At 42.2% G+C, this 12,057-nt stretch overlaps 2 protein-coding genes across 3 annotated transcripts in view; one reads left to right on the forward strand and one right to left on the reverse strand.

The window, feature by feature from the left end:
- LOC147600608 (uncharacterized) overlaps positions 1 to 12,057 on the forward strand; it is a 170,474-nt gene that overhangs the window by 132,091 nt on the left and 26,326 nt on the right. The window lies entirely within an intron of this gene.
- The window catches only part of SPON1 (spondin 1), a 209,419-nt gene continuing 207,585 nt past the window's right edge, over positions 10,224 to 12,057 (reverse strand). Inside the window, exon 16 of the mRNA XM_086749024.1 lies at positions 10,224 to 11,823. Within this exon, the coding sequence (XP_086605150.1) occupies positions 11,660 to 11,823 (164 nt within the window). The 3' untranslated portion in view covers positions 10,224 to 11,659. The remainder of the gene's footprint in view (positions 11,824 to 12,057) is intronic.

Below are 12,057 nucleotides of genomic sequence, written 5' to 3' on the forward strand. Positions count from 1 at the left end.
TACCCTTTGGTGGGCTCTGGAGCCCTCTGCTTGTCTCTCAGAGGGCCCCTTTTCCAAATGGGGAACCAAGCAAGGAAGCAGTGTGGGAGGAACAGCTCAGGGAGCAGCAGTGGATGCCACAAGGTGAGATGCTTCGGCAACCTCTGAGCAGTAGAGCTCATGGCTGTCTTGTCCTGGCTTTGACTTGAGGGTCTTTCCTAGCCTAGACATAACTATTGTGTGGAACTGCCTTGTGCTGCCTGCACGGGGCTGATCCGTGAGCACCAGCTGAAGAACAGGCTCCTGCTGTTCTCCTACAAGCTCCTTGTGCTGTGTGTTTGCAGAGTGCTACTGCCAGTTGTGGGGAGCCCTGCAAGTCAAAGCCAAGGACCCTCCTGAAGTCAGGCTCCCTCCTCTGGACAGTCAGGTGGGAGCAGCAGCAGGACGTGCTACAGCTGGATGTAATGATGGTGTCACGTGTAGGAAAACATGACTCTGTGGAGAGTGTTCCTCAAAGACACCCCCCCAGACTGTGATTGTGTTCATCTGGGCTGGTTTTGCTCAGTGGAACCGGTTATGGTGGCAGCTTCTGCAAGAAGCTGCTAGAAGTTTCCCCTTTGTCCAGTGGACTCGGCTGGGCCTAGGGCAGACCTGGTGCTGGCCAGGGGTGAGCCAATTGGTGGCAGAATGTTCCCTGATAACACCTCTGTGATAACATATTTAAGAAGGGGAAAAACAGAAAAAAAAAAAAAACCAAAAAAAAAAAAAAGAAAAAGATGTGAAGAAGCAGAAGCCGGGGGCAGAGAGGGGGAGGCGCGAGCCTTGTGGGCCTTGCAGGCCTCACCCGCTGGCCGGCTGTCTGGGCCTGGCTTGGCCCGTCCCAGCTGCAAGAAGTGGAGAGGAGATGAGATGTGAAGGGAACCTCAGAGGCATCTGCCAGCCTGTTGTGACGAATTTCTTTTGAGAGGAACAGCTGCAGACGCCAAGGTCTGTGAAGAAGGAGGAGGAGCAGTAATGCTGCTCCTGACCAAGGTTCCCCTGCAGCCTGGTGGAGCAGGTGGCCCCCCTGCACCCACGTAGGCCCACGGAGGAGCAGAGATCCACCTGCAGCCTGTGGAGGACCCCACACTGCAGCAGGGGAGGAATGTGAGGAGTTCTTCCCCCGAGGAGGAAAGAGCAGTGGAAAGCGATGTGTGATGAAGTGACTGCAACCCCTATTCCCTCTTGCCCCCTGTGCTGCTCGGGGCGGAGCAAAGGAGGTAGAGATCACTGAAATGAAGTTAAGCCAGGGAAGAGGGAGGGGTGGGTGGAAGTTACTTTGTTCTCTTTGTCATTATCCTGCTTTGCTTTTAGTAATAAAAAAAATAGTTTTCGCCAGATCAAGTCTGTTTTGCCCATAACAGTAACTTTAAGCATTTCTCCCTGTACATATGTGAAACCTCGAGCCTTTTTGTTATATTATCTCTCCCTGTTTCCCTTGGAGGGTGGGGGGAGTGACCGAGAGACTGCCTAGCCTGGGTCCCGAGCCAGGGCTAAAATACAACACCCTCCAAATGAAAGTAAACTGTGCCTGAGCCGCTTGCTGAGGCTTGGGTGGCTTGGGAAGAGCAAAGCCTCTGGGTTTGAAGCTCGCCCTCCTGCTGTCACCTGCAGACAAGGCGGAGGAAGATGGGATGGGGACTCCAGCCCGGGTGGGATGCAGAGGTTACAAATTTTTTTTTCTGCTCATTTCTTTCTTTTGAAAACAGCTTCAAGCAATTGAAGGAACTCAAGGAACTGAAATGAATTCCTTTTAATTAATGAAACACAAAAATAAACACCCTCTGTTTCAATTAGAAGTGTGTTCTGTACGATCAGTTCTACTTTCTATTTCTGTAATTTTTCATTATAAATAGAAAAAAGAAAGATTCCTACAGAAAGACCTTAATAACCAAGCTGTCCCCACTTAGAGAAGCTAGTCTGGTTTTGGTCACCATAGAAATGAAAAGCTCTAAAAAAATGCACCTGAGAGCAAACTATCTCAGGAAGGCAAACTAGTGACCTTGAATGTATTTAAACATATTAAACAGACATAGAGAAGACAGACATACTGAGCTCCAGACATGTTTTTGTATACAACTTTTGTATCTGTTTTTCTTACTGATTGATAATTGAGATTTTGATATTTCTTTTTCTAATTTTCAAAAAAGAAGAAAAACTAGTATTTAATAACTTATTTTCTTATTAAAGAATTTGAAATTTTCTGCTTTGTTAGGTGACTCACACAAACATTTTCCAAATTACACCGAACTAGACAAGCCACTGTTCTCTTAACTTGTAAGACTGTTTTAATTTTAGAGTATACTTTAATGTGAAAAAGGAGAAAAAACTGTTTTGAAATAGTTAGCTCATATGAAATTAAACAATACCTTTAAAATATTTAATTTCAGCTGCAGTGAAAAAAGTTCCTAAATTGCTACTTCCGTATGACATTTTAAAGGTTCTGTTTAACCCCCAAAATATGACCTTTTCAGATTTTTTTTTTTTTCCTCTTCTCTGATCCTGGACCAAAAACCTTTATGTATTACACCCAACTGGTGGCATAAGCTAATGCTTTCTTTATTCCCCACCCCCCCCGATCCTCCTGCCAAGACAGACATAAAGCATTTTGAATCTAGGCCTCCTTGTTCTAGAAACCCATAAAACCCAAAACCTTAAAGCTGTTCTTCTGTCATCAGTCTCTTCTAGATGACACAGCAAATGGCTTTATGTGATCTGTCCCTGTAGCTATTTCTGCATTGGCATGTGCATGCTGCTATTCCTGCCCAAGCTGGCTGGCTCTTGGTGTTTCACCGTCTCACTTCTTTGATCCCCTGCTGCAGCCGGTGCTGTGGTTCCTGCTCTTCACTAGTTTGATCGATCTTTGCGTTTGATGGAACACATCGCGTGGGTCCTGCTTATGGGAGGATAGCGAGTGATGCAGGACACGGCTTTGGACGTGACTTAAAACTTGTATGACATGTATTACTGATTTTCTTCTTTTTTTTTTGCATTATTTATGTTAAATGGTAAAGAGTACTTTGCCATTTGTTAAAGGTGTGTGGATCATTGCACATGATACAGTAATTCTTCTTGGACGGCTTTTCACAAAGACGATGCTTTCTAAAGGTTTTTCAAGAAGAGAGTGCACAGGCTGTTTTAAGACATTCAGATTTCTTAACAGTTCTAAACCATTGTTCACCAAAAAAAAATGTTTATCTTTGCAGACTAGAGGGGAATAACATAATGCCTCTACAACTATAACAGGTGATTTATTGTCTTTAGTACAGAAAACCTTACCCAAGAAGAAACTGGTCACCAAAATGACTTCTGAGTCACACCAGCCTCAAAACCCCCACGCGTGTTTCTAACCCTGGTTTCAGCCAACACCTTTTCCTCTGTGGCAGCCCTGCGGGTGATTTGGGAAGCCCAGCTACAACCCCAGGCTCAGCTCAGTCACCGGCCCCTGCAGCCAGCACGAGCATTCGGGTGGGCTGACTTTGAACCTCATCTCCTTTGCCCTCCCTTGCAGGAGCATTTGGAACCCTGGGCCTTGTGCCTCCTAGCTGAGTGGTTTATTGCCTGGTCTGTAGGATTTTTGCAATGTAGCTGCTTCTGAAGTTTCACAAAAATGTGTTTTCTCTAGGGGAAGGTGTGGATGCCTCGCTGGAAGGGCAGACCACAGGGATGTTTGGCTTCATGGGCAGGAAGGAGATTATTAGCTCATTCACTGCCTCCCTCTCACCCGCTTCCCATCCAATTTGTGTCCGGTAGCATTTCTGCAGCTAATTGAAGATGGCTGGGACAAGATTCATGTCTCCCTGTGAGCTGCCTGACATGTCTGCAGGCAGCTAAGCCATGGGAAGGCTCTGGGTGTCAGCACGTGTGAGCTGGCAGGTACAGAGAGAGCAATGCTGACTTACACCCTCTGCAGATCCTGGCGATCAGTGACGCTGTGTCTATAGGCGCTAACTACTAGTTGGGGTTTTATTCTTTTTACTTTTTTAACACGCAGCTAAAAAAGCTGTGTTGGCTTCCAGTGCCATCTAGTGGGGCGTGATTTTATTTCTCTGGTAGGCAGAGTCCAGTGAAGACGTTTCAAGCCTGTATATACCCGTGTGTTGATACCAATATTCCTCTACGTACAATGCTGTGTCCTTCAGGAATGATAAATTAACAGATATTTGTATTAATTCCCGATATTTAAGGCAGATATAAACTAGAAGCTGAAACATGTCACAGAAAAGTAAACAGAACTATGTGTTTGCAAGTAGATGATGTGACAAGTACTCGTCTTTTCCTTTAATGGAGAATTCTGAGATACAGCATAAATGTTTTAAGCTTTCTAAATAGTATAGCTGCCTGTTTGCACTTGACAGTTCTGTTCCTGTACTTGTGCATCTTGTTCTCCATGTATTTTTTTTTATCTAAGTGGCATAAAAATTTTATTCTCCCATTCATAACACTTTAAGGATTTTGAACTCATGATATAGACTACGTTCATATTTTAGAATTATAATCCAAACTCCTTATTTTCTTTTTGTGACATTGGTTTGGTTGCCTCACTGCTCAGGTGGACTTAAGAATTCTGTAAGTAAAAACTTTCTTTTTTTCCTGGTTTTAACTTCTGAGTTATGTTGATGCAGTATTGTGGGCAAATAATAGGTAATACCTCCACGTTTATGAGTGAAGTGTGGGATCTGTTGTCTACATTTTTTTCAGCTGTTGGCTCAACTCCTTTGGCTCAGTGCTTATACTGATCCAACAAAACTATAAATCCTAACCCTACCCTCATTAGTCCTGTCTGGGGGCTGGGGGAGGGGGTCTCCCAGGTGGCGCTCACCACCTTCCCAAGCTGGGCGATGCTGCAAGAAAGTCAGCGCTGGGACTTTTTTGTTCTGCTAAGCCTAGTGCTAATCCTGTCCAGTCTAGTTTTACAGGCAGCATTGGCAGCGCAGCTGTGGTTGAGGTACTGGTGCTTTCTGTCTAAACTCAACCATGCCACCTTCTGTGCATCAGCCTGGCTGCTACAGGCACAGGGACAGGATGGCTTTTTTCAGCATCATCCAGCTCTTTGGGTGGGAGAGAGAGCATTGCTTGGAAAGATTCTGTGACTTAGTTACATGTCCTGTTTACCCTCTTCTTCTTTATATGCACGTGCACTCATTCTCTTTTTTCAGCTGCAGTTCAGGTAGAGGTGGTTTGTTACATGCCATGCTGCGTTGGAGTTCTTTCTGCATTTGGGCCTTGGGTGGATGAGTGTTTAAGGCCCTTGGTTGCTTCCAGCATGAGTGGGTGAGCACCAGGAGTGTGATTGTTCAGCACGCCTGGGGATTCACAGTCCCGCCTGTTGTGCCTAAACCCAGAGCTTCTGATATGCCCTAAAAGGCAGATGTTGCACCGTGCCCTTGGCCTTTCCCTGTAGAGCATCATCTGTTGGTGTGTCCAAGCTTCACAGAGAGGCTGTTGAGTTGGCACTGTCATGACTGTGGTGACTGGGATGGCCTTGAGGCTCAGCCCTTGAAGTGCACTAAGGCAGTAGCTGGCACAACGGAGGGGACATGCGGGGTTTTTTGGCCTTTCAAAGACAGCAGGCAGTTTTCCAAATGCCGCTGTACACTCCTGGTAGAGTCCCTAAGAGACGTCTGTCCGAGCTGTGCTCAGGCCTGTGCCTGCAACGCCGCCACTGGTTCAAACGGTGTGGTGGGGCGGGGTGGTGAGAAATGCTAGTTGTGTTTGGAAACAACTTCTGATCTTTCTTTGGAACTTATATCAAATGTATATTTTTAAAGACATATTTCAAAACAACCTGCTATTTGCTAATGAAAAGGAAGCAACTTTGGGGTTATGAGAGACTTAATTTTCTCCAGTGGTGCAAATGTGACAAGTAAGCAGAAAGGGAAGACTTGTCTCACTGTTTGCAAGTTTATTACTGATGGCAGAGTAAACGATGTTCCCTAGGACTTTTGTGCAGATGATGAGCAGAATACAGAGTTCCAAGCGTTAGCATTTTAGACGCATTCACCTATCTAGACCACATGTGAAAAATGTCATTGCCTGCTGAGCAGTTAATGTGCCCATCAGTTATGGCACAAACTGTTCTGTCTTTTGGAAACCAGAGGAGACAGAACTCAATGTCATTCAGGTGGCCTGTAATTGCTTTGCTTTGCACAACACTGCATGAAGTGATTGAGTCCCAAAGTTGGAAGCATTGCAATAAAAATCATAAATGGGTTTGCATGTGGAGCAAAGAACACGCCTGAAATGGGTAGTGAGATTTTTTTAATGCACATTTCAATTTACTGGTAAAAGTTTTTTTTCCCCTAGTAGTTAGGATGCTGCTTCATAAGTGAAAACAACATGAAAAAAATTATGTATGTACGCACTGTATACCGCATATATATGTATATTTATATACACACACACACACACACACACACTTTATTATTTGCTTTGCAGTTGAGACCATAGACATGTGACAATATGTTGTGGCATCAATAACTATATCAGAAATGGAAATGATAGTTGACAAATAATCTGCAATGATTTGCTGTGCATTATTTCAGGGTTTTGCTATTTTTTTCTGACCTCAGAAACTCAGTATCTGTGTCCCTGAGAATGGTAGATACCTCTAGAGGGAGAGTTAATAGATTTACTTATATCACAAATCATGGTTGAGCACTTGCTCGTCTTTCTGCCTTGCTGGTTATGGTTGAAGTGTGTTGGCCGTGCAAAGTAGAACATCCTAAGTTAGGGCAAGTAGGTCCTAAGCAGTCACTTGGATGACTAGCATTTAAAGATGCTATATGTTCACTGTGCTGACTTATGTGCTCTGTGTCCTCTTTGAAGGAAAGCTGTTCTGATACAGCTTTATTGGGCATAAGATGATGATTGCTGTTCCAGATGTCTCTCCAGTCGGTATGCCAGAACATTGAATTGCTCCATAAATTCACTTAGCTTCACATTGTCAGTGGAGAACGAGTTAGCTGGTAAACTGTCCTTCAGAAAACTCTGTCTCTGTCTGTCGGTTCTACATGCTGAGAAGGTGCCCAGCTAATGTGTCCTGCTAAGCCAGGCTGCTGTTACTGGCATTACAGTGACTACTCTGCTCCAGCCAGGCAGGCTCAGTGCTGTTGGTCTTATTTGAAGACAAAAGGATTAGCAATTTTTGCTGAAACTCCACTCTTTGCCAACAAACTAAAGCAGGAATTACAGATGGGTGAGTGAATCCTTGTGCTTCTAGAGGTGGCTACAGCAATGGAATGATGCTATGGCAGAGTGTCTGCAGGGAGGGGGTGGCAGTGGGCACTGTCCCTTTCCGAGTCACCCAGCAGCACTGGAGCGGAGATGCTCACTCGGTAGGCAGCTCTCCGCAAGTGAGCAGCACCGCTGGGGTGCCTCGTGCTGCTGTTGTATGTGCTGACAAATCTGCCTCGAAACAGCTGCTTGGAAATACCAAACATTTTTCTAAATGCCAGTGGAGTTTTATGGGACCAGACCCTGCCTTCATTTATTGGCAAGCAGCTCCTGGCTTGTTGCCTGTCATCTCCAGGCAACCAGCTCTAGGTCCACCTCAGCCTTGTCAGGCTTTAGTTTTAGAACAGGATTTTTTCATGAACATGCTGGTCACTTCTAGCTGGCTGCAAGATGTTACTTACAGTGACATTTCTACAGCAGCAGCTTTGCTGAGGGGCTCCCCCAGCTGCTGTACTTTTCTGTGTAATTATCGGTGACACACTCACACCCAGAGTACGCCTAAGTTGTCTTCTAGTAGCACAAGATATCAGTTGGAAGTTTCACAAAATCTCAGACTTTTTGAACAATCTTTCCATTCATGTGTCACCAGGCTTTAAAATGTGTTCTTTTAAATGGTTTCTCTTTGATTAAAAGCCAACAACAGCAGCAAGAAAACCAGCATGAGAGTAATACAGGGTAAGTTGTGTAACGACCCTAAGTTACCCTGTGATTTCTAAAGAATAAGAAACTGTTTGACAAAATCTTGATGTAAATAACTGCCAAGTAGAAAGAATGACTGGCTCTAGTGAAACCCAGCTCACTCCAGATATCCCCTTAGCTTGGACAGGAGTAAAATGTAAATAAGAGCAAGACTTGACTCTTTATATTGATAAGTGTGGGGGATTTTTAGTCTACATAATCATATTAGTTGAACAGAATCTCATACAAGCATAAATTCATAGTAAAGATGTCTTTATTCCAAAATAATAACAATGTGTTAGCCAGACAGCTACAAAACATCTACACAAGACTTTGGTAAGAAATATTCATGGTAGCTTTTTCATTATTCCACAGCAAACAAAAACAATGAAGGAAATCTAAAAATGCAATCAGACAAAATTTTGTTTAAAAGGTATGCTGCACACAGAGAGTCCTACTGTACATTTGTTAAGCCCCTAACTTTTTTTTTTATTATGTGTAAAGCTTCTACAGTTTGTACGTTAGGAAAAAAAACATACACACAATGCTAAAATCTGATAGTTGAGGTCTACAAAAACTGGAGTGACATCTGTGCTTTCAGTTCAGCAGTATTATTCAGGATATAAGAGAGAGAACAGTTCTCATTTTTATTGACTGATAATCAGTGGCTCTTACACTACTAGAAAGCTTACAGTACCAATGCAATACTTCTACATACTGTATATTAGAGCTTTGTTTTCTGAATAGAAAATCAACCTCTTATTTTTTCTTCATTTGTTTTTGTTTGTGTTGGTTTTTTTTTTTACAAAATGTAACAAGCTTAAATATTTTTTTTTTGTATCAAGTTAGAAGAAAGACAAGTGACTTGTAAAAAGTTTCAACAGAAAAACAGTGTGAAAAGCTGAATCTAAGCAGGAATGATCACACATTTCTGACCCAGTGCAATATGTGTTGTCATTGCATGTAATAACACGGTAGGGGAAAAAAATTCCAACATTCATAACTTAATGACCCTAGGAGAAATTACTGGAAATCACACTGAACAGCCTCCTAAGAGGGGAAAAAAAAATATGTGGAGAATCAATTTAGTAAAAACCACAGTGAAAGGAACGAATGCCAGATTGTTTTAATGAACAATTTTGTGGGTGTGTTCAGAAAGATTATGTATGTCCTACATACCTAAAGGTATATTTGGACTATGTAGCCTTTAATCAACTGGAACATACATGAAAATGAAAATAACATTATTTTTAATTGATTATTTGCAGAAACAGGCATGGTTTTGTAAGATTAGCTTGAGCAAGTGATAGGCATTGATGAGATAAAATATAGTCCATAAACTCATAGCACTTTTTCCCATTCAGGAGAAACCTTCTGCTGCTTCCTCTGCCCCAAGCTCTCACAGATGCAAGCCTACAAAACCCATTCTGTCACACATTCCATAGTCAAAGGTTATTCTATGAATGCTTAGCCTCAGCTGGGATAGCCTCAGCCAGAGCAGCTCACAAAGGAAGATGGGGTGTGTGTGTGGGTCTGGATTGCATATGTAGCTCTGCCCTGGCTGAGCGCCTGGCATTACTCGCTGTAGCCCTTCTCTGCAGCCATCTGTTTCCTCACCTGACTCAGCTGGTCACACCTCCAGTATCTATAACATTCCACTGGTTTTTCGTTGGGATTTTTTTGGTCATAAAAGGGTAATGTGCAAGGTGAGGTCATAAATAGACCATCTAGGGAAAATCTTGCTGCTACACTGGAATGACAGTGCTATAGAGACATAAACTGCAGAATTTTTCAACAGGTATGAGGAGGCAAACTATCTGAATTAATATTATTAAATGAGCCAAGCTGTGCAAAATGTAAAGTGTTTGGTTTTAGCATTAAACCTTGTTGTATTCTTTACTTCTCCTGGTTTGGTTCACCATGGGCTTGCACCCATTTCCTTTAGCAGCAGAAGAGAGGCTAAACACTGCAGTTGGTTCCATTATCTCTCTGGCCCTCCCTTCTTCCAGATCTGAAAAAAAGCTGTAAAATCCTTGAGGGGATGGGATGCCACAGCTCTGGAAGTCCTGAGCAGCCCTTGCAGTGTTCAGTGGAGAAGTGATGATGAAAAGCCCTACAGCCGTCAAGCCCGTTCTGGTACAGGGAGGTAATGAGAGGAGTCCCAGGGTGGTGATGGTGAAGTGGGACAGCCTCAGTGGGTTGTGGCCAAGTGTTAAGGAAGTGAGTAAATTACTTAAAGCTGGTTTAAAGAGACTATGAAATATTTTTTTCTCCATTCATTTCTCTCAAGCTTGTTTTAAGAGTCAGCATCAACGACCTTTATTTCAGTGCATTGTTATTACTTATGTAGAGACATAGGTGTATGCTGCCTTTCCTGGACCAAAAGATAACCCTTCATCTCTCATATTTAACATTAACCGTATTATATTCCAACAGCAAGTGAAGCCCAAGGTCTCACTGGTGCTACACCTGATTACGCCTAGGGATGAGAGCTAAACTCTGCAGGAGATGGTGTGAAATAGAAAACAGCTCCTCACTGTTCTGATTACTTTTGCTAACCTCAGGCAGGTTGTTGATCTCTCAAGTGGTCAGGGAAGCCATTGATCCTGGCTACTATATCTACAAATAAGTAATTCTCACAAATTTAGTAATTTTTAGATCCTCCTATACTCTGAGTTAAAACACATACATGACACTGTTGTAAATATATTCTTGTGTCAATCTGTAATCAATATTTTAACAGGCTGTCATTGTTTCATTTCAGAGGGTCCCTTCCCTTTGTTAGCCCGGATGCATGAGAACCCGGCTCGCCTTTTCTCTACCATTTTTAGTATATTATAAACCTCTTTCTCTCTTCACCTGTGATTATCATCCTCACGAAACTGAATCTAATTTTTTTAGCATGTCTCATGCAGAAGTCTTTCCGTGACACAGCTGTTGCAACTGTCTGATTGGACTAATTTCTGTTAGTTCTGTATCCATTTTGAGAGGCAGGGGATAGATCCAATATAAGGATAGGGCATGTAAATACATTATGACACTCATATACATTTTCTTTGTGTGCTGTTTTGACTGTGACTATGTAGTGGGCAGACATCACTACTGAGCTGCACAAATTATTTCCTTTATAAGTTTTAAAGAAACAAAGACCATTTTGCATGGACAATAGCATCCATGTAAAGAAAAGTATATAGGATAGTTATAATAATTATCAGCTTTACCCAATAGTGTAAAAAGATAAACATGCACCTATATTATTGAACCAGCATTACTGAAATTACTCCTTGGCATAGTTGTGTTATCACATAGGCACTGCTTTGGATTTTCAAAATCAAATCAAGAGAGAAATCCTCCCACATATGAAACATGTCACTTTAACTTAGTTATGTTAATATGCATGCATGCCATGTCTTTACAAGTAGTATTTCTATATGGCTATTCCATGTCCACAGATATGTCTGTATTTTAGTTAAATGACTCATAATGACTTACTATTTTTATGCATTAAGGGCTGGCTGGAGTACCAAAGATTTACTCTCAGCATAAATCTGTGAGGAAATATTTATAAAATATATTTCTTGCACCAGCAAGACTAAAAAGCAAACCACACTGCAAAAATGAAAACTAATATACATTTTATATTTTTGTTTTGTTTTGTTTTAAAAACCAAACCAAGGTTGACTTTCCATTTAGCTCAGAGTGCACCACTTGGAAGCCTTGTGTTTTGTTAACAAGGGTGAACATTACATGCTCTTAGCTCCTTTTTGTCTTTGCAACTAGTGAACTGAGTACTTTTGGACCTCTTCTTTACCATCATGTAGCGTTCCTGAATTCCACCTCCACAGAGCGTAGAACATTCTGTCCAAGCAGTCCATGGTTTCAGCCTACAAACTGAAAAAATAAATTATTTAAGTTTTTGATGTTTCAGTCTAACATACATATCGCAATATGTGTACCACTATGCACGTGTGCACACTTACATCTTTTGAATATAAGATAGCATATTGCCTAGTTCATTACAATAGGAATTAAGAAACCCCGGTTAAGTATAATCAAGGTGCATTTGTCAAACACTGAAAAAAAGTATTCAAAAAGAGATTTACTGTCTGCATTATAAAACAGATA

The sequence above is a fragment of the Chlamydotis macqueenii genome, chromosome 5 (genome assembly GCF_036417535.1).
Source record: "Chlamydotis macqueenii isolate bChlMac1 chromosome 5, bChlMac1.mat, whole genome shotgun sequence".
NCBI classification, from domain to species: Eukaryota; Metazoa; Chordata; class Aves; order Otidiformes; family Otididae; genus Chlamydotis; species Chlamydotis macqueenii.